Raw genomic sequence first — 22,083 nt, forward strand, 5'->3', positions numbered from 1 at the left:
CCTATCCCAAGATGTCCTGCCCACAGGAACTACCGGTGTGAGCCCAGGACCGGGCTGCTGCTTCCATAGGGCCTCCTGGCAGAGTCCCAGTCCCCTCTCGCCTGGAACACGGGTCTGGCTCAGCTGGACCCCTGGCCAGGATCACACTGGGTCCAGCTGAGCTGGGTCCAGCTCAGGAGCGACAGTTGCTTGGTGGGTGACTTTCGGCATGCCTCCCTTTCTCAGCTGGTAAAAAAGGGGTGGGGGATGATGGCCAACCTTATCCCGAAGCCGCACGCAGCCCTGTGCCAACCCAGACCCTGACTCTCGCTGAGGCTGTGAACGTTTATCTTCTGAAGCCATAGGGAGCCTTAGAAGTCACGCGTCTCAGAATTTGCCCACGCGGAGGCTCCGGCTCAGGAACTCGCAGGTCCCCACCGGCAGGAAGGGCACAGTGGAGGCTGCCCCCACCCCTCGGCCGGGCTCGCTCGCCCTAGCTGAGGGCCTGCGCCCCCACCACCTAGGCTCCTCAGCCAGCAGCCCGGATAGCCACGCCCGGCGGCCTGGAGAGGGGCGGGGCTCAGAGCTCGACTGTGAGGCAGGGTGTGGGCGGGACGCGAGGGCGGAGTCTGACGGCGGGCAGGGGAGGAGTTCTGGCGGCGGGGCGGGGTGGGGGCGGAGCTCGGGCCGCGCGGTTCCGGCCTTGGGGGCGGGGCCGCGGGTGCCGGGTCCCGTTCCGCCGCGCCGTGCCACTCTTCCGGCCCAGCGTTCCATCCGGCGCCGCCACCTTCCGCCCGGCGCCGGCTCTCGGCGCGACGGTCGCCCCGTTCCGTCGTCGTGCTGCCCTCGCGGCGCCGGAGCCCGCAATGTCGGGCCCCAACGGGGACCTGGGCATGCCGGCGGAAGCGGGCGTGGAAGGCGAGGATGACGGCTTCGGGGAAGCAGGTGACCCAGGGGGGCTGCTGGAGCGACCTTTGCTTTCTCAGGGCTGCCTCCTGGAAAGGAGAATCGGGGTCGGACTGGGGACTTGGAAGGGACCGCAGAGCCCTCCCACCCCTCGCTCCTGGGTGGGTTGCAGCTGCGGGCGCTGGCTGGAGGTTCAGGGCGAGCATCAGTGAGTGGGTCCCTGGAAACCGCAGCACTGGAGAACTGCGGGCAACCGGCCCCGTTTTACAGATGGGGAAACTGAGACCGCTTCAGGGTCACTCGCCCTTTTGGCATCTGCTCCAGCCACTTCCTCCAGCCCCTGTGGCGAGGGAAGTTCCTGAAGGGGCTGGGCGAGTGGGCCGTTTTGGCTTAGCAGGAGGGGCTGTCTGGGTGGGCGAACCCGCCCTGCTGAGTCAGCAGCCCCAGCCACCTTTGCTGTGATCTGGAGTCTTGGCGAATGCGACCTGCTTACCGAGCAGCCTGTTGCCTACACAGCGCTGCGGGGGAGGGGGCGGATGGGTGGTGGAGAGAGAAGCATCAGCTCCCCTCTCATCTTTGGGAGCCTCAGTTTCCCCATCTGTAAGGTGAGAATAATAATGTGTCTCCTGCATTGAGAGGTGTCAGGATTAAATGAAAAAACAAATGGAAAATGGTAGGTTCGAAGCATGCAAGTGAGCAGTTATTATTCTCTTTAGTGTAATAAAGATGGGTTTCTCAAGTCGGAAGACAGGACCTCGTAAATGTGAGATAAGTATGGAGTCTGCTTTTTGGTTTGTTTGGATAACAGCTTTATTGAGCTATAATTCACATACTATATAATGTATCCATTTAAATTTTACATGTCAGTGGGTTTTAGGATATTCAGAGTTGTACATCCATCACAGTAGTTTTAGAACACTTTGATCACCCAGGGTCTGCATTTAATAAAAAGGTAGAGGGCCTCCCACAGGGTGGCAAATGGTGGACTGGCCAGTTTTCCTTAGGCACCGCAGGTCAACAGTGGCCAGATGTGTCAAATGGAGCCCACTGCAGTGGTGGGAGTGATCTGGAAAAGCCACTTAAGTGTCACAATGAGTAGATGTTGGCAGGTTCACAGGACTTGGTGCAGTGGGGAGGAGGCTGTCCCAGGCAGATGGCAAAGCTTAGAACTAGGAAGTGCCCTTGACATGGATAAAGCCTGGCCCCAGTGGTGTGGAAACACTCGCCTCCCCCATCCAGCTTCGGGCCTGTGTCTCATGACACAAAATGTGCAGTGTTGCTAATACTCATCTACTAAGTACTTGTCGCGGCCAGACCCTGTCTGAGTTCTTAATGTGTTTGAATCCTTACAACAACCCAGTCCTTATTCCCTTCCCAAAAGATGCAGTCACTTGCTGGGGCAGAGCAGAGCTGGGATGAAACCCGTGTGCCCCTGCTCTAAATCTTGGCTATGCCACCAACCAGCTGGAGGATCCTGGGTAGGTCCCTTCCTTCTTGGGCCTCGGTTTCCCCATCTGTACCACAAGGGGGTTGGACTCTTAAGATCCAGCAGAGACTTTACAGGACTCTGTCCTCTGGGAGGTGTGCCAGCTCTGGGTGATGGTGGTTCCCCACCCCCCCACCCCCCCGAAGGCAGACACACTTGCACCCATATTCCAGACACACTCCTCCAGCCCTGGCCTTTTCCAAACACTGCCAGCTGCTTCCCCTCTGTCCCAAGCTGGCACCTGAGCGTATCTGAGTCATGGGCTGGCTCAGAACTGGGTCCGCAGTGGGCACAGGCCCAGCCCTTGGATCCTAAGGGACATTGTGTTGCTGAGAGGCAGGTCAGGAGTGGCCATGGAGGAGGGAGTGATGGTTTCTGGTGGACACCAGGGAAGGCTTCTTAGAAGAGGCGTTTTGAGCTGGTCCTTGAATAGCTGTTGTGGTTGAGGCATTCTGAGTGGCAGAGACAGGTGAGCAAAGGCAGAAAGGCTAGAAAGTCAGAGGCTTCATTCATTCATGCATTCATTCATTCATTCAACAAGTGCTTATAGTGTGGCAATGAGGGCGTCAGGGGAACAGCAGTGAACACAAGAGCATTCCCCCTCTCAAGAGCTCTGCAGTCTGGTCGGGGAGACACAGCAGCACACGTAGCAGTCAGGCCAGAGGTGAAGGAGGGCAGTGGAGGCATGTGGAGGGGTCAGACATAGAGGCTTGATCCCGTCTGGGGCATTGGGAGGTCTCTCTGTGGCAACACCCATGCTAAGACTTGAAGGAGGAGAGGGGGAGGGAAGCAAGACAGGAGAAGGACGCCCTGCAGGCAGAGGCAACAGCAGCATGTTTTAGGGGCCCCGAGGTGGGCAAAAGCGGGTGAGGAAAGGGTGAGGAAAGGAAAGGGTATGGGAGACGGGGCTAGAGAGGGGGAGGGGCCTTGGGGCTTGGGAGGTTCTTTTCCCTCAGGGCAGAGGGAGCCTCAGAAGGGCTGGAGAGTAGAGCCTGCCTGGGGACTGGGGCTTTGATTGCCCGACTCTGATTGCCGACTCGGGAAGGTGGGCCCTGGCCTCCAGGCAGCTGATGTAGGAGGTGGAGAGAAAGAAAACTGGCATTGGCAGGACAGTGTCTGGCAGACCTCCCCCCGACCACCCTAACCATAGAAAAAAGGATGGTGCACTAAGGTATTATGTCCCCAAAGCCTTTCACTTTTGGCATCCACCCATTTTCCTGACGGTGACACCGAGGCTCAGGAAGGAACAGGGACTTGCCCAAAAGCCCTTTTGTCCCCCAGGTTGGGACACAGTGTGGGTGGGGACGTTGGTGAGCCCCGAGGAGACACAGAACCTTGGCTCTCTTTTGCCTTCCTCCCAGAATATGCTGCCATCAACTCCATGTTGGACCAGATCAACTCCTGTTTGGACCATTTGGAGGAGAAGAACGACCACCTCCACGCCCGCCTCCAGGAGCTGCTTGAGTCCAACCGGCAGACGCGCCTTGAGTTCCAGCAGCAGCTCGGGGAGGCTCCTAGCGATGCCAGTCCCTAGGCTCTGGGAGCCTCCAACCAGCCCCAACCCTGTCTTCCTGGGCTAGGCTGTGGCCTGGGCACTCACCACCTGGCTTAGATACCTTCTTAAGGGCGGGTCTGCAGGTCCCTCTAGTAGGTCTGCCTGCCTGGGCCACCCTTCTGGTACTTTGGCATGCCTGGGCCAGCCCCCAACACCTGACGTCCCCTCCTGGGGTCAGGTGTGGGCCTGCGACCCACCCACCTTGCCTGCCTGCCCAATTCCAGGACACTCCCCACTCTGCCCAGGCCTTGAGCATCCACATTAAATGGGTCTCCAACATCACTGTGCCTCTCCTCTGTATCCTGGGGTGAGGACCCCACTGGCCACCAGCGGTGAACGGGTCAGTGGAGGCATTCCAGGCACTGATCATACACTGATGGCTCACGGGCCTGCTGGTAGGCCTGGGGTTCTTGGCTTTCTTGTATTTCTGGACACAGAGGGTACAGGTGAGGCAGGGCTTCCTCTCCACCTGGTGCACTGCCTCCTCAGCCCAGCCCGTCAGACACGCTGTGTGACCCAATATGATACACTCAGCTTCTCTGGGTACTAGGGCCTTTCACTCAGCCAGCCAACAGCAATTCATGCTGTGTAACCTTGGCCATCATCCTCTTGCTCCTGGCCTCAGTCTTCTCCACTGGCCAATAACAGGGTTGGTCTGGCTGTCTATCTCTAAGGGTCATTCCAAATGGGGAAATAGCCCATGGAAAGAGCCAGCTCAGCCTCGGCCCCCGTTCACAGATGATTCATCTTAGGGTTGCCTGACAAGGGGGGGGACCAGAGGAGTGGGGAGGGTCCCCACTCCTGCACTTAAGCTCCCACAGGGTTCAGGTGGACAGAAAGGCCAGCACAGAGCCAGAGCTCAGGCCCAGGACCAGTTGTATGACCTTCAGCAAGTCACTTGACCTTGCTAGGCCTCTTCACCTGTTTCTTCACTTGTAATTTGGAGATAACAATAAGACCTGCCCCCTAGGGTCCGACTCTGAAGGCTGAGGCAGATCTAAGTTGAAGGTGCCTTCCCTAGCCCTGACAACCTCATCAAGAGGGAAGCAGACTCTGGGGGAGGTGAAGTGCCTTGTGACCTCAGAGTCCCTGGTTAGAGAGCCCGTCTTTGGCCTTCCAGCTCAGCCACCACACCCTGCCCAAAGAGGGTGGGTTCTGGCTGAGAGCTGGCAGGGTTGCCCCCTCACCCTGTCCACCCAGACAGAAAGGCTGGTGGGCCCTGTACAGCCAAACTACCTTCTTTTATTAGATTTTCAGTAAAAACACCAACCATGTCAAAATTGCCACACAGACTTCTAAAAAGCAAAGCAGACCTAGACCCAGACGGGATGGGCATGAGGAGCTCCCTCTATCAGGTTTTGAGGCGGGTTGAACGCCGGGGAAGTGGGGGAGGAGGGGGTTGGGCTGTCACCTTGCTGGGGGTTTTAGCTGTGTCCTGGGTGCTGGGCTGGGTGGGCGCACGGCCACCAGAAGTGAACAAAGCAGTCAGGGCGTTCCGGGCGTTGATTGCACACCGGCGGCTCACGGGCCTGCTGGTAGGGCTGGGGTTCTTGGCCTTCTTGTATTTCTGGACACAGAGGGTGCAGATGAGGCAGGGCTGCCTCCCCACTAGGTACGCTCCCTGCCAGCGGCTGCCTCCCCAGCCCGGCTGACGCTGCAGCGGACACACTGTGTGATGCTATGAGATGTCCTCAGCCTCCCCGTGCCAGAGCTCTGGAGCTAACAGCCTGGCCCTCGGCATCGCACCCCACCCCCCGCCCCCCGCCAGGACAGCAGAAAGAGCTGGGCACTACCCCTGTTCTGATTCCCTCTGTGGGCGGGGCCTTCTGTTGGGGGGTTGTGCCCCAGGGCTGAGGCCTTACCCATCAGCCAGGGCGGGTGGGGCAGGAAGCCTGGCTCACCTGCAGGTTCTCGAAGTGGGCCAAGGACTTGCAGTGGGAGAGCTGTGCCCCCGAGTTGCTGTGGTAGAACTTGTGGCAGATGCGGCAAATGTACCCCATCACGGGCACCAGGAAGTCCACACCTGTAGGACGGCAGCATCTGTGCACTCGTCCCTCCAGGCCAACCCGTGTCCCGCCCTCCCTAGGGGCCCATGTGCTCACCCAGCCTCTGAGTGGGACGAGGGGAGGCGGGGCCAGGGCTTGGGTCTTACCGTATGCAGTACTGGGGCTATAGGTCTCTGAGCCTTTCCACTCCTCTATGGATATATCTCTGGACCTCACCTGGAAATAGGCAAGTGTGGGCCTCAGTTCTGACTTCCCTGAGCTCTTCGACACCACTCCCTTGATCCCCAGGAGGATGATCCCCAGGAGGTTGTGGGTGGCATTCTCTGAGCCTTTGCACATGCCTGTCCTGCCAGAGTGCCCTTCCCGACCTATACTTTTTTGGGTTCAGCTCCATCAGTCCCCTCCTCCAGGAAGCCCTCCATAATCCATGCCAGGTGTGCCCGACACATCACAAGTGTCGTCTCTGAACTCCGTAACAACCTTCTACACTTCGCTCATTTTACAGAAGAGGAAACAGGTCCAGGCACAGTAGCTCACTGGCCCAGGGTTTACGGAGGAGCAGCGTATTTAACCCTGGTGGGCCCCAGGCCCTCGTGACATTTCTAACCACGAGCCCCCTGCCAGCTTCCCGAATTCCTATCTGATGTTGCAGTGACCTGCTCAGGTGACTAAGGACCCCTCCTCCTACCTACCAGACATGAGCCCCTTAGCAGAGGAAACGGAGGGGGGGGGCGGGGGGGGGTTGCTCAGAGAAGGCGAGGGGCTTGCCTGAGGTCATACCACGGCCAACTGCTGAGTAACAAAGCGATCTCACATCAAACCTGCATAGGGCTGGAGGCCACCCTTGCGACACTCCATCCACAGCCCCTCCACGATGCCCCTTTGCCTGGCTCCCCACCCCCCCACCACCCCCGGACTACAAGGGCAAGCTCTGGGAGGGCAGGGCCAGGCCTTAATCCCCATGTATCCCCACATCAAGCACCAGGGCGTGGCTCAGAGGAGCTGCGGTGTTAGGAGCACAGGCTCTGGCATCTCACTTCCCAACATCCAAGTGGGTGGGTCTCTGCCAGGAAAGTGCTTGGTACATAACTGGCACACGGTAACTGCTCAAAAAGTGTCGTCTGCTATGGGTGTCATCGTCATCATCACCTTATGCTGACTCTTCTGTGTCCCCTGCATAGTTCCCTCCGTGCCCTTATTGGCCTAAGATGCCCTTTCCCTTCCTCAGTGCAGGTCAAAATTTCAGCCAGATTTTGAGGTCCTCACCCATGTAACCGGCCGCCCTGCAGTCATCGTGATGTGTGTTTATACCTAGCCATACGGAATACAGTCCTATTTGTACGAAATTGTGGCACCCGTTAGTGCCTACAAATGTCAGCACTGTGCCCCCTGGCCCCGGGAGGTGGGGCGAGGTCCCGCCTGGGCTGGGAGCCCAGCCTCCAGCCTGCCTCCCACCCCACCTCGCCCCCCAAGTACCTGCTTGCAGAATTCTTCCTCAACCTCGATCTCTTCTTCTTCATCCTCCTCCTCCTCCTCCTCTTCTTCATCGCCCTCAAAGCAGCCCACAGCGTCCACCGTGATGAAGTGGTCCTCATCTTGACCGGCGATCTCCTTCTCAAGCATCTTCAGCTGCCCAGGAGAGTGGGCCAGGGCTCAGGTCAGCTCTGGGCAGCCTAAGCGCCACACCCCACCCACCCCACAACTCTGAGCGTCCCAATCCCTCCAGACCTGGTATGCGTTCAGGCTGGGAAAAACCTCAACTTGCTGTGTGGCCCTGGCCAAGGCTCTGTACCTCTCTGGGCCCATGTCCTGTGAGGGAGCTGGGGTTACCTCCTTGGCTTTGTCCTTATGCCCCTGGGACTTCACATGCTCCACAAACTTGCGGGGGGTCTTGAAATAGCGGTTGCAAACAGTGCAGTAAGGTCGCAGGGATTGCTTGGCAATCTGGGGAAAGAAGGCAGGCCGAGTGGGTGGCAGGCAGTGTCCCCGGGTGCAGCCAGGCTGTGCCCAGTGAGATCTCATCTCCCACCCGCAGACTGCCACATCTGTAACCAGCTGGCTGTGCCCCGCCCCTTTACCAGAACATGGGCAAACATATCCACTCCCTGTGCTGTTGGCTACAAGACGGGATGGCAGATGGCAACAGGACAGAGAGAAGACGAGCCGGGGAGAGAGAGTAGCCGCCAAGAGGACCCCACCAGCCCCGTGGCTGAATGACAGGATGAGATGGTGCTTCACCCACTTGGAAAAATGGAGAAACTGAAGCCCAAAGAGGAAACATCGAGAAGCCACGCTTCTGAGTTATGACCATCCAGAGATAAAGAGTGCAATTGTCTTTCCGTCCCCAACCTCGGCTCCCTCCTTCCCAACCCTGGGCTTGGAGATAGATGTGTGGGTACCTTCGCAGCACACAGGCCCTCATACCTTGTGGTCCTGAGTCCTGCGGTGCTGGATCAGGTCCCCCATGTAGTAGACCTGGCAGGTGTTACACCAACGCCTCGGCGGGGGCTCTCTGAGTGACGGCAACCAAAACAAGTATATACAGTGGGATGCTGTCCTTGTTGGAAAGACAGCCGCTCTCCCAAGATGCTCCCCATAAATGTAATGCAGTTCCAACAGGAGCTTTTTTAGAAACTTATCAACGGTTCTGAGATTCATCTGGAAGAATCCTTAAACAAGAATAATAACCAAGGAGGAAGGAGAGGCAGCCAGTCTGAAGGACTGGCCTCAGGGGGCCAGGTCAGGCTTCAAGGGGTGACGTCATCAGGAGACAGTTCAGTGAATCTCCCGCACCTAAAGCCTGTTAACAGACGGGCCACATCCTTCTGCTTTTCTTGTGTCACGAGATCCCAAGCTCATTCTGCACGTGGCAGTTTTGAACCTGTTCTAACCTGATGTTGCATCCTACCTGCTTCCTCGTTCTCATGAATTCCCTGCCGTTGTCCTGTTTATTAGAAGCACTCCACCAAGTGGACAAGCCTGATCTAACTAATCCCGCAGGTTTCGATACTCTAGAAAGTTTCCAATTAAAATCTGTCACCATTACATTACTCTGCAAGGAACATCTTTGTGAGTCATCTTTCTCCTGTATTTATGATTATTTCACCTAAGTATAATTCCTAGGTCCGCAAGCAGGGGGAGGTTTAAAGGTCAAGAACATACTGCACAACCACGTAGGGAAGTTCTTCTCAAAGAAGCACCTAACAGAGACACCGCTGCCTCTGGAGAGAGGGTTCCGTCACCCAGAGCGTGCGGACAGGGAGCTCCAAGCTGTGACCCTCTGTAAGCGCTCAAGGCTGAGTCCCTAACCACTGCCTCGGGGACTGTCCAGCCTGTGAAGGAGTTTGGTTCGGCCTCCATAGGCTTTGTTTCATCTTGATTCTGAGCTAGCTGCTAACATTTTGAAATTGGGAGATTTCACATACAAAGCTGGGTTTCTAGATTCTCTGGAACAATTAGGAGACCTGGGGCTGTGGGGCAGCTGTTCTGTGACAGAGCCCATGTCCCCCAGCATGGCCTGAGGCAGTGCCTACCTGCTTCCCCCCCCCCCCCCCCGCCCCTCCAGCCCCCCAGCAGGCCTCCATGACTGCCCACAGGGTGTTGAAAGGTCTTGTACCTTCCACCAGGCCTTCTTAGCCCAAGAGCTAGTTTTGGACTCCAGGAGGGCACATATTTTGGGTCAACGAAGCCCCTATGGCAATGAAAAAGGGGTGGCACAGTGTAGCTGTAACCTCAGGCCACAAGGTGACGATCCTCACCAATGTGTGTCCCCACCCCCCCACCCCCCCAGCTGGGGTCAGCACATATGCCGGAGAAGCAGGGCTCTGTGCCACAACCCACTTCCTTCCCATGTGGGTGGTCCCATTGTTCCTGCCTGGATGGAGCCTTAAGAGACCATCTAGTTCATGAATTCTTACATTGCATCCTTCACCAGGCCATTTTACAGATGAGGAAAACTGAGGCCCGAGGCTAAACCATTAACGGTGCGGAGAGGCCTCTGGCAGAGGGCAATGTTTAACCCAAAGGCGGACCTTGAAGATGGCAGACTCAGGGCCCTTCCCAGCCGCGCCTGGCCTGCAAGACTGTCTACCCCCCAGTACAGAGCCTCCAAGATCCCCCACTCACTCGTCCTCTCTCTCCAGGACATCCCGGGGCACGGGCAGCAGGGACAGGAGGCAGGCTTGGCTCATGTGCTGGATCTCCCCCAGACGCTGCTGGTGCTGGGCCCCCGCCATGTGGTCCTGGAACTCCTGTAGCCAGCAGAGCGAAGGATGGGCCTGAAGAACGAGCCCCGGAACAGCGGGCAAGGGTGGAGGAGGAGGCCTCCAACCTCGGCTTCATGGCCACCCCGCCGCTGCCGAAGCCGTCTCTCTTACAACAGCCTCATGGGGGCCACAGGAGGATGGTGAACTGAGACACCAAGTGGGCACAGAGCAGCCGGAGCTTCTGCTCCTTCCGGAGACTGTGTGGGCCCCTCAAAGGCAGGGAGCAGTCCGATTAACCTCCGGATCCCATGGCTCTGCTCCGGATGACAGAGGTAGCAATAGCAAGGGTAATAATAATTATTGTTATTATGACGAGCCGAAGGCTGTTATTAATGTGCTGCTCGCTCCAGGGGGCACTTGGGGCTCGTGATTTCAATGTCAGGTCACTGAATCCTTGGAACCTCCGGGTGAGGTGGGTTCTAAGCATTTCTTCATCTGATGCATGAGGAAATGGGAGTCACAAAGAGGAGAATTCACCTTCTGAGGTCCACACGGCTAGTCAGGGCTGATTTATACCCGGTCTGCCGGACTCTAAATTCCTAACTTCTTGGCTGGTCAGGAACTGTTTTCAGGGCAAACGCACAGCTGCCCTGGATGGTGCTCACGGGGCCCTTGTGGCCACTCAGGCGCCACGGGGAGGCCTGGGCATCCGCCAGAGACACCCTCCACTCTGCCCACCGGCCCTCCCCCCCGTGCCGGGGCCTGGCTGGCAGGTACCTGCTGGCTGCTGCAGCTGGCCTTGCAAAGGTAGCAGAAGAACTGGAGGGTCTGCTTCGAGGCTGTGCTGGCGGAGGCAGGGGTGGCGGAGGCGGAGTCGCCCGCGCGGGGCACGGGCGTGAGGGGGACTGTGCTGAAGGCCCGGCTGTCACTGCTCTGCAGGATGGTGACCTTCAGGGAGCCCCCGGCACCCCACACCTGCACCGGGAACAGGGGCAGAGCTACCGCCAGCTGGGCACCTACGGTGGGCCAGGCCCTGTGCTAAACACCCGCGGGCAGGGTCTTACTGGGCCCTCCTGACAGCCCGCTTCACAGACGGGGACACTGAGGCACTGAGCACCAGGCTCACAGAGCTAGGCAGTACGACAGCCGGGACTCAAACCCAAGCCCACCCAACTGTGAAGTCCACCCCACCCCCCCCCCCACGTGACAGACGGAGACGTGGAGACACCAGGAAGGGAACGGGTTTGGCCACGATCACACCAGGAGGCAGAGCTGGGACCCAGACGGCATGCATAGGCCTGCCCTCTGTGTTCTCTCCACTAGAGCAGTGCTCCCCCGTCAGGGACCAAGGGCTCTATTCCAGGGATGAACACGTTGGAAGGGACTTGTCACCAAAAGTACCTCTAGTTCTTCAGAGCAAAGGCATGTGAAGGCAGCACACCACATAGGAGCTTGACGACCCTCCATCAAACCCACGGCCCCGGCAGAGGGCGGCTGTCACCTTTCACGGGTGGGGAAACACAAGGGGTCCTCCCGCCGCCGGGCCCCGCGGTAAGCACACAGCCACGGTAGCGTATCTACCCACCCCTAGCATCTCTCTTGCCCTTTTTTCACATTCTCCCACATCCAGACCGCTGGTCAACTCCTCCTGGCTCTCCACGCTGACCTGGGAGCCTCCTGGCTCTGGCGAGGCCTCCTTCAGGCCTGAAATGACAGAGGGGTCCATCTCCCACCCAGGCCCAAAGAGATCCGGGCCTGAGAGCCACCGTTTCTACCCACAGCCAGGACCTTGAAGCCTCTGGTGGAGACAATGCCAGGGGAAGGGCAAAGGGTCCAGGCCGAACTGTCCCATCACGGGGCAACTGGGAGCCAGTGCTCACTTACCTGCTCCGGCGTCTCTCGGATCTGGTGGTGTCTCCGCCACCGTGGAACGAACCGGAACCGGTGCTTGCTCCGACGCTGGCATGGACACCTGCGGCCAGGTCTGAGGCTGCCCCTCAGTCCGGTCAGGGGGCTGCACGGGAGGCTGTCCTGGTGGCTGCTCTGGTGGCTGGACCTGAGGATATGTCTGCGTCTGGGCCAGCTGCTGCGGCTGCGCCTGCCCAGGGGGCTGGGGATGTGCCTGGCGCTGCACCTGTTTCTGTGGCTCAGCCTCCTTCTGCACCTGCTGCGGCTGCTCCTGCTGCGGCACCAAGTGGTCTGGAGAGGTCTGCGTCTGTGCCTGTTTCTGCAGTTTGGGCCGTGCCTGGGTGTCCCCTGGAGGCGGGGGTGGCGGCGGCTGCGTCTGCGTCTGAGGCTGCACTTGGGCCTGGATCTGCAGAACCCGCGGCTGGAATCGTGGCAGCACTCGGGCTTCCGGCGGCTCAGGCAGCAGCTCAGGCGTCTGGGTCTGCTTCGGTGCCGTGGTCCGGGCCTGAGGCTGGACTTTCGCCTGCAGCTGCCCAGGGGCCCCCTTCTCTGTGGGCAACTCCGAGCTAGGGAGGATTGAAAGAGATCTTCCGATGTCTCCCAGTTGGCCCCAGGGGCTCCTCAAAAAGGCCAAGACCCACGTTCAGTCCTAGTTTTATAGCACGTGCGAGCCCGAGCCGGGCATTTGGCCGCGCCCCTCCGGCTCTCCAGGCCCCAGTTGTACCTAAATAAATGGGCAGGATCACTCGCCCCCGCCTCCCACCACCTGCTATTATGTATCCAAGGCCCTGCAAAGCCGCCCATCCTCCGCCCACTCTGAGGACCCAGATGCACATGTTCACCTCTCCGAACTGGCCACCAGGTGACTCAGGCCCAGTGAAGATACCGGAGACTCTCTGGCCTGGGGTCTTCCCAAGTAAGATGCAGAATTGGGTTTGACCTTCCTCCAAGCCAAAGGTCAAGGCCCTTTCCTTGTTCCAGCTCTCTATAAAGGGTCCTGGCCGTCAGCTACACCCACCCCCGGGCTTTGCAAGAATGAGAGTACAGGGCCCCTGGGCCCAGGGAAGGTTTTCAGCATGGGTTACCTCTTTGACCTCTTAGCCGGTGGCTCCGATGCCTCACAAGACTCGGGCTCAGGTGCTACAGTATGTTTCTCTTTTGCGATGCCATCTGGGCAGGGTGGGGAATCTTGGTCTGGAACGGGGGGCAGATGAGTGACCGCCAATGCCATGAGCAGCACAAACTAGGAGCTCCCCCCTCGAGGTGGGGCCTGGGCTCGCCCCACACCAAGATCCCTGCCTCCCAGGTCTGCCTCCATCACTGACCCCTGCACCCGCCTGCCCCAACCTGTGTCCCACCCAGAGGGCTAGCAGCCTCCCTCCCTTACCTTCTGGTGTGTCTGTTCGGGACTCGACAACTTCCTCAGACCCCTCTGGGGGGTCTGACTTGTCTTCCACGGGCACCGTCTGGGAAGAAGAATCCTGCTTCCTTTCAGAAACTGTTTTTGACACCGTCCACCCACCCTCGTAAGCAACCCCCTGGCCCAAGAGCAGCTTCAACAGTCCCGCAGGGGATGAAGAGCTGCCCAGAGACGATCCTCAGCACCCCAGGAATCCTGTGTAGGCTACCTGGCTGTTAACCCAGATTTGGGGGATACAGAGCCCCCTCCTGGCGGGCCCATGGTGCTGCCTGACTTCCCAACCACCTTCTCCACAAAGCAGCCAGAAGGGTCCTTCTAACACGCAAACCTGATCATGTCTTTTGTCTCTTTCAGGCTGAAACCCTCCTGTGACTCCTCCGACTCTAGAGTATTCCTTCCTCACCCAAGCTGACCCAATCTGCCCTCTGCCCCTACGCCCCCGCCTCCAGCCAACTCCCCACTGGCCTCCTCGCCCTCTCTACGTCCACCCTGGCCTTCTCTCTGGTTCCCCAAGGTCCTAGGTCTCTCCCTGCCCCAGGGCTTCACTCAGAGCCTCAGAGGTACTTCTTGCGGGAAGCCCTCCTGACCCCAGAGTAGATAGACCCTTAACGCAGGCCCAGAGGACCTTGGGCTTCCTTTATGTGGCATTTGCCACAATGTGAATTAACTGGTGGGAACATTATTTGCATTCACGTCTTACCACTGCTAACACCCTCCTCCCCAGGCTAAGACCTCCAAGGAGGGTCAGGCCAGTCACACCATCTGTACCACTGGGGCTCCTACCAGACTTACAGATGTTTGCTAAATAAATGCACAGCTCCAGCTGGTCCTGGGCACTCCAGTTAGTCCCAGGAGCCTGCCCACAGCCTCTGTCCCTCCTCCTAAGCCCGAGGAACCAGCGCTGAGTGGAAACATGCAGCCCATCAGGACTCCATGCCCTTCAGAACTACCTGCCTCTCACCCTGCATGACACGGGCCCTACTGTTCTGTAAGGCTCTGGGTCTGTCTTGACAGCTGTGCAGCATGGGGCAGCCTCCACCATACTCCCTGAGCCTCAGCTTTCCCATATGCAAAATGGGTGGGGGAGAACACCGGACAAGACCATGTTAGGAGGGGCCCAATGGGCAGGTTGGAGGCCAGGACCGCTCTCTGGAGGGAAATGCCTCACTTCCAGATGTGGGCCGGCCTGAGAGCAGCCCAGAAAGGGCAATGTCATCCCTGCCCCCTGGAATGCTCTCAGAAGGGTGCCATGTGCGAGGGGCTGCCGGGACATTCAGGGACACGACAGTCCCAGAGAAGCTATTCCCTCGACTCTTTCTGCTTCTGTCAAGGACTGACTCTGCTTATGTCAGGGTGAGCCTCCTTCTAATGCCTTGCACCCTCTTCAAGGCCCAAGGAGGTGACGGTGCAGCTCCAGAACCTTCCAATGACAACACTGTAGAGTTTAGGGTCCTGTAATGTTGTTTTACCCTTTCCTCTCTTTCACTTCTGTGTACAGCAATTCTTTTGGACTGCTTTTGAAATTTCAGGTAGTGACATCATGTTTCCTTGCTAAATAAATGTAACTGAGGAGAAGCGAATTCATTTAAAGCTCAGCTACGACAGTTAGTAACCCCTGGCCGCGGGTGCCTGGCTTTTGAGTTTTCCAAAGGTAGCAAGCCAAATGGAGATACATGCCAGAATTTGGAGACTCGGTACAAAATAAAAAGGAATGCAAAACGCCTCATTCGCATCTTAAAATATTGATTGAAGGTTGAAGTTGTCATGTTTTTTACGCATGAAGTTAACTCAAATCTTACCGAAATTCATCTCACTGGTTTCTTTTTACTTTGTTAATGTGATGGCTAAGGAAATTTAAATTCCATTTATGCCTCATGTTTTATTTCTATAGGGTGGCGCTGGTTTACCGAGAACTGTGACAGGACACTTAATACAAATACAGTGTTATGGGTCATTTGTATCTCCGTGTGTTTACAAAGAGAGAAATACCAGGTAAACAACAGGATTGGTGGCGTTTGGACGTGGCAAAAGTCCCATCAGAGAGTCACAAAGATCTGAAATTTGGGAAACACTAGACAAGTCCAACTCACTAACCCCTTCCCCCTTTTTACAGATGGGGAAACCGAGGACAAAAAGGGATGTGACCTGCCCAAAGGCCCAGTGTGTGCCAGAGGGGGTGGAGTTAGGCTGGTACCAGGTATGACCTTCCCACACCCATCCCCACCTGCTGCGCCCCAGCCATCACTCACCTTACGATTGGGGGTGGTGGAGGAGGGGGTGCGGGACTGTTTCTGGGGAGTCCGCCCTGAAAGGTTGATCTGGGAGGGGTTTATGGGGACCCCAACAGGAGGGGCCCCCAGCAAGGACTGCCGAGTGGCCTGGGGAAAGAACTGCTGTAGGTTTGGGGTGGCCAGCTGGGGGACCGTGAGGCTGGGGCCCGTCAGGTTCGGGGTTGGCAGGTTGTAGCCACGGAGGTTACCTGCAGGCAGGAAGAGGGGAGAAGAGGTTAACAACATGGTTGGACGGTAGAGGCCAGGGTCAGGCATCAGCCCCCCAAAGCATCACGGAAACAACACAGACCACTTGAAAGGGAACCCTTCCCATACAAGGGCAGCCAGGGGAGGGAGATGAGAGCCAGAGGCCCACCCCCACCTTGGGCATTAATGGTGAAGGGGCCTTAGGGCTGGTTTCCTGCTCCAGCTGAGGAGGAGAGAGGCACTGCCTTCTCCCTCTCCAGATGCCTCCCTGGTCCCCGGCTGCCTCCCTGGGCATGCTCCCAGTGCATTCCCAGCAACCCCACTCACCCGCAGGCATGCTTTAGGGTACACCTTAAGGCATGCGACAGACCCAGCACAGGACCCATAGGGAGAACCAGCAAGTTGACTGACTGGTCCCTGGAATAATAACACACTCTCCTACCCCCATCCCTCTACCCCTTCATCAAAAGTCTACTGGGAACCAGGCACTTGCTAAGCACTTTGCACGCGCGGCCTCCGTCACTGGGCCCAGCCACCATCAGGGTAGGTATTAAGATCTCTACTAATGACAAAACAGACGCAAAGCAGAGATGTAACTTGCCCAAGATCTCTGCACATTCTGCCTTTGCCCCTCCCCATGCTGCCTAAACCCTTCTGTAGCTCCCTGCTGCTTGGAGAGAAGCCCATTCCTCACCTTGCAGGGTCTGGCCCTGCCCTCCTCCCAGACCTCCTTTCTTGCCCTCCTCCCCACACACGTACCCACTACATTTCAGCCACAGGCTTCTGTGCATTACCTCAACAGGCCTGGTTTCTTCCCGCCTCTGGGCCTTTGCACGTGCCATTCCTTCTGCCTGAGCTGTTCGGCGCCCACTACCTCCTGGTCATCCTTCAGGCCTCCCTTTAGGTGTTTATCCTCTGAGAGACCTTCCCACATTTTCCCTGTGTCCCCAGAGGCAGACTTCCTTCCCTGTTCTAGAACCAGCTGCACAATTTCCTTGTCTGCTTCCCATTGCCCACCACCCAACCACACTGGGAACTCCTTAAGGGCAGGCACCTCATCTGACTCAGAGGCCCCGTGCTCAGGAAGTGTTTGAGCCATAAAAGACACTTCAAATCCTTGCCCCAAAGCCGGGACAGGAAGCACAGGATTGAAAGCGTGGGTCAGATGTGCTGTAAGAGCTAGTTCGAGTCCTACAGCCCAAGCTCTGTGGCCTAGAGCAAATCATTTCCCTCTTCTTAGCCTCAGTTCCCTCATCTGTACAATGGGATAATAATAGTGCCTGATTCACTGTTTTATGAGGATTCAATGACATATGTGAGTGTGCCTAGTATAGAGTCGGCGTTCAGCTAACATTAAAACAAATACATGTACACATATGTGCAGAGAGCCAACCGGCTCTTAAAAACAGTAAGATCAAGAGATCTAAAAGATCTAAAAGAAAAATGGACAAAGGACATGGACAAGTCACAAAAAGAAATATGAATGTTGAAACAGACAAATATAAAACGTTTGGCTACACTAACACTCCAAGAAATGTAAACTGAAAGATTAATGATATAGCTTTTTTGCCAACCAAGTTAGTAAGTTGTATGCGTGTATACATATATATATATATATATATAAAAAGCATATAATACCCAAGGTTGCCGTGGGCATGGTGAGACCGACACTGTCAGACGTGGCTGGTGGCATTGCAAACTGGTCCAGTCCTTGGGGAAAGCAAGTTGGCAATACTTATCAAGAGCCATAAAACATCCATCCCCCGACCCAGTCATCCACTTTTGGGAATCCACTCTACGAAAATAGTCTCAAACGTGATATTCATCCCAGGGTTATTTAAAACAGAAAAAAAAAAAAAGAAGAAGAAGAATACGGGGGAAAAAGGGGGGGAAAAAAGGAAGCAGCTGAGTGTAGGTACGCAAGAGCAAAACAAAACAGCTGTTAAAAAATAATCTTTACGGAGACTGTCAAATCATCTGGTAAATGACCAAGTCATTCTACTCCATGAAAAAGAAACAAGATGTAGCTTTTCACTTACATCAATAACCAACCACAATCATACACAAATTCCCAAGTTTGTGCCTAGAAAAAAATTGGGAGGAAATACACCAAAATCTTCACGGGTGTTTTTTATTGTTGTTGCTATTGTTGTTTTCCTTCAGGAGGTGAGTGAGTCTATCTATGACAATTTGGGTTTTCTTGTCCTCTCAAAAATTTGTTTTCACTTTTCTTTGAGGAGTGTGACTTTTTAAATGGGAAAGAAAAGGGGGGATACATACATCGTGGGTCCCTGTGTGTGGTTTTCTCTCTCCAACTATCCATTGATCCTTTGTCAATCAGCTCCAGGACCATCCCCGCCTACGTGGCAGGGCTGAAGAGTGACAGCCACCACATCTTCTGACCTGGCAGCATACCCAGCTGGATGGCAGGATGGCCTGGTGTCTAAGAACATGGCTCTGGGCTCTAATTCTCCCTCTAATCCACATCTACTCCCTGGGTGACCATGGGCACATGATGCCTCTCTAGGTCTCAGTTTTTTCATCTGTAAAATGGGATCATGGTATCTCCCTCCCAGGGTTGTCAGCAGAGTCAAGGAATTGTGTATGTAAAGGTCTCAGCACAGTGCCCCGCCCAGAAGGACCACCCAGCAAGCCACAGCTTCCATCTGGGAGGGGCTGGGTCTGAACCTGAGCTGGCCGCAGGTCGCTGGGCTCCTAAGATTACTCCCAAAGGGGCTGAAGTATCTGAAGCAGCATCTTAGAAGGAAGAGCTGAGAGACTGCTCTCCACATGGGGAAACTGAGACAAGGGCACCGGCTTAATACACAGGGCTAGAGACGCCCATTCAGAGACCCAGGGGGTCAGGAGCCTCAGGCCTTAATCTAGCTGTGTGATCCAGCACAAATGACTTCCCCCATCTCTGGACCTCCGCTTCCTCATCTATCAAATGGGCCGTGGGGGCAGGGGGCGGGGTGTCAAAATAGACCTTTTCACCCATCATTTCCTCTAATCTGAATGTGAGTGAGGGGTGCTGAAGACAGCCCACAGAGTCAGCACCATGGCCAAGGGCACACCTCGGTGATCAGCATAGACCGGCATCCAGCTGAGCAACTTTGGGACTTCCACCTCCGGGAGCCTCAATGTCCTCATCGGCAAACGAGGACGCTGAGAGTAGCTCTCTCTCAGAGTTGCCGTGTGGATCTGGGGGAGATTTAGCGCAAAAGGGGGATGCTAGGGCACCACCACTAAGATGCAGTGAGAAGGGGCCAGTAGCTATACCTTGCAACTGCTGCAGAAGCAAAGCTCTCTGTAGCACAGAGCCGTTGAGGAGGGAGGCGGGGCTGGCGCCTTGGAGGTTCAGGAGCTGCTGCTGTGGCTGCTGTTGGGGCAGCCCCCTGTGTGTTGGGAGGGGCTGTCAGAGGGCTTCGGGAGAGTCGGAGCCTCCCTCTTCCCTCACCTCCATCCTCTGCCCCCTCTCTACGGCAGACAGAGGAACCTCTTAGGGTGGGAACTGGTGGCTCCCAGGACTGAAACGGGGACGACCCCGGGGCGAAAGGACTGGGATGGGGTCTCCGCCACAGGGATCTGAGCGGCGGGACTGAAGCCGCCCACCCCTCCGGAGGGGAACTCACCTGCTGACGGCCATGGGCAGAGGGGGCTGCGGTGGGGACTGCTGGAGCAGCTGCTGGAGCTGGAGCAGCTGCTGCTGTTGCAGCTGCTGCTGCTGGAGCTGCTGGAGCTGCTGCTGCTGGTTGAACATGGTGGCTGAAGGGAGGGCGCGGAGTAAGGCGGGACCCCTCCTTCCCTCCTCCCCCGCCCACGGCCCTCAAATACCTGCCCGCTGAGCTTCACCGCTACACCCCAGGCCTGCCTACACCCCAGTCCTGCCAAGAGCACGCCGCATTTGCACCCTCACGCTTTCAATAACCCCTGCCTCCCTCCACTTTCCCGTAAATCCGGTCGACAGTCCCTCCCTCAAATGCCCAACCCCGCCTGCCATCTCCCCTACTCCCACGGCTCTGTCCTTCCCGGGGCGTCCTACCCAAATGCACCTCCACCCCGCCTCCAGCCTTTCTCGCGCCACCGCGTCCCGATGCCAGCCCCCCTCCACGACAACCCCACCCTCTTCTTCGCGCCTACTTTGTGTCAATAACGGCACCCCCAACCATTCGCTTCGGCCTCTGAACAAAGTAGGAGGAAGGCTTCCCTCCCCATTCTGTTAACCCCTTCTTCTGCCGATCGAGCCAGCCTTACACATCAAATCCGGTTACCCCACCTGCGCGCGACGCCCTCAGCCTCCATCCAGATGGCCCCTAAACCCTTCCGTGCGTCCCCAAGCGGCGCTCGGGCCGCGCACCTCACTTCCCCGCACCCCCGCCGCAATCGCGCCGCCCCCACCGGCAGAACGGGCGGGGCGGCCCGAGCGCTCCGCTTCGCTGGGGCCTGACCGGGCTACAGCAGCGCCCTCTGGGGGACGGGAGGACTCGGTGCAGCGGCCCGTGGCGCAAGATCCTGCGCTGAGCTCGCGTCCGGCTGCGGGGGCGGCACCCGCTTACCCGGCGCCTCGGCTGCGGCTGGAGCGGCTCGGGGCTGCGAGGGGGCCCGAGGCAGCTCAGGCTCTCCGCCCCGCATCCTCCGCACCGGGAACCCGCGGCTCCGACCCCGAGGCCCGTCTGTCGCCCGGAGGGGTCTGTCGTCTGGTGGGGACATCGCGGGCTACTTCGAGGAGGACCGTCCCCAACCGACCTCCCCGCGGCCGCCACTGTCCCGCGATCCTGGGGCCCCGCGCGGGGCTGAGGTGGGAGGGGCCGTGCAGCCGGCAGCGGCACATTCGGGGACCTAGACCGGGCGAGAGGGTGACCAGCACAGTCGACAGAAGAATTTGCCCTAAAACGGGGTGGCGAGGTCCGTCTGGAGGTGTTTATTCGATTTGACTCGGGAGGGGGTGAGGAGGGCCGAGTTCAATTATTAAAAACGGCGTTCATCCTGATCCTGAAATTGTCCTGCCCCAAGGACCCTGTAATTACGGCTCAGTCCCGCATCCCGACGCCCCTCTCCCTCCTCCCCACGTGGAGTCACTGAGCCAAACAACCGGCGGTTACTAAGTAGCGATCCTTTTTCGCTTTTCTATTACTTAAAGTCGTCAAGGCAGGTAACCGCCGGGGGCAATCCTCTTCTTCTGCATTAAGCGCCAATTGTGCGCGGACACCGCACACGGTGGCGCTAGAGGCGCGCAGACTGGAGGCCGGCCCGGCGCGCCTAGGCGCGGAGACCTGAGTGTCAGCCAATCCCTGCAGTCGTGTGACAAGCTCTGTCCTAGAGCTCTGGACCGGCTCCACTGCAGCCCCAGGCAGCAGCACAGGTGCCTAATTCGGCCTGGATTTAGAGACGCGAAAGTGGCTCGAGTTAGCAGGACGTTGCGCCCTTGGGTGGAAGGGCAGCCTGGAGCATGGGAGCTTTGAAGGCCTGGCCTTGGGCTTTATCCCCGCAGGGCAGAGAGCGCTAGGGTATGACGGCATCGCATCCGCCTGGATTAGAAAACTCACTCTGGTGAGAACCGAGACAGAGGCAATGGGGAGGGAGAGAAGGAGCCGAGTCAAGATCGCTTAGGCTTCCACCCAGGTCCAAGCACGCTGACACCTGGTCTGAGTGCCAGCAGAAGTTGGAGAAATGGAATCGGGGCTTCACTACCTTCTGGTTAGGTGACCCGGGTTGACAGGGGAGTCCTCTCTGAGCCGGTTTCTCCTTCCCTTCCATGGTGGGTGTGAGGATAATATTATGTAATGCTTAATACTGGCACTTGACACAGTGTGAGTTTAGTAAATTGCCAGAGTAAAAACAAACAAAACACTAAAAATAATGTTCATGCTGGTGATCCTGTGTTGATTCTTCTTTCTGAAAATCTGTAAGTTCTCCATCAAGACTATTGAACGTGTTCTGCCCTTTGACCTGGTAACCCCTCTTGCAGGAAAGTTGCCCAAGAAACTAATCAGAAACAAGACTTTTTAAAGCCAGTAGGTCATTCATGGAAACATTACTGATAATAGCTGTCTGGAAAGTAATCAACTTTAGGGGAACAGCTAGGTAAAAAGAGGCATGGGGTCTGCCTCTTAAGGAGTGGCAGGCATACAGCCATGAGAA

General features: G+C 57.1%; 2 protein-coding genes across 17 annotated transcripts; one reads left to right on the forward strand and one right to left on the reverse strand.

The window, feature by feature from the left end:
- Window positions 1-691: 691 nt before the first annotated feature.
- Window positions 692-4,208, forward strand: BBLN (bublin coiled coil protein). Its single transcript, XM_043566008.1, has 2 exons — window positions 692-924; window positions 3,733-4,208. The coding sequence occupies exons 1-2, from the start codon at window positions 846-848 to the stop codon at window positions 3,903-3,905; spliced, it is 252 nt and encodes an 83-aa protein (XP_043421943.1). The 5' UTR covers window positions 692-845; the 3' UTR covers window positions 3,906-4,208.
- On the reverse strand, window positions 1,678-20,667 carry CIZ1 (CDKN1A interacting zinc finger protein 1). Of its 16 annotated transcripts, none has more exons than XM_043566002.1 (17): window positions 20,499-20,667; window positions 19,575-19,707; window positions 19,222-19,337; window positions 15,715-15,944; window positions 13,433-13,526; window positions 13,131-13,239; window positions 12,022-12,611; window positions 11,723-11,841; window positions 10,915-11,112; window positions 10,058-10,182; window positions 8,357-8,444; window positions 7,763-7,876; window positions 7,409-7,561; window positions 6,079-6,148; window positions 5,828-5,949; window positions 5,338-5,493; window positions 1,678-2,823 (listed from the first exon to the last, which is right to left on the reverse strand). In XM_043566002.1, exons 1-17 carry the CDS (start codon window positions 20,650-20,652, stop codon window positions 2,713-2,715), a joined length of 2,682 nt encoding a protein of 893 aa, XP_043421937.1. In that variant the 5' UTR covers window positions 20,653-20,667; the 3' UTR covers window positions 1,678-2,712. The 16 variants fall into 16 exon arrangements, with proteins under 16 accessions (XP_043421937.1, XP_043421935.1, XP_043421933.1 ...); XM_043566000.1 differs by having other exon boundaries at window positions 10,058-10,209; XM_043565998.1 differs by lacking the exon at window positions 20,499-20,667 and adding an exon at window positions 17,581-17,652 and having other exon boundaries at window positions 10,058-10,209.
- Window positions 20,668-22,083: the final 1,416 nt, after the last annotated feature.

The sequence above is a fragment of the Prionailurus bengalensis genome, chromosome D4 (genome assembly GCF_016509475.1).
Source record: "Prionailurus bengalensis isolate Pbe53 chromosome D4, Fcat_Pben_1.1_paternal_pri, whole genome shotgun sequence".
In the NCBI taxonomy this organism is placed as follows: domain Eukaryota; kingdom Metazoa; phylum Chordata; class Mammalia; order Carnivora; family Felidae; genus Prionailurus; species Prionailurus bengalensis.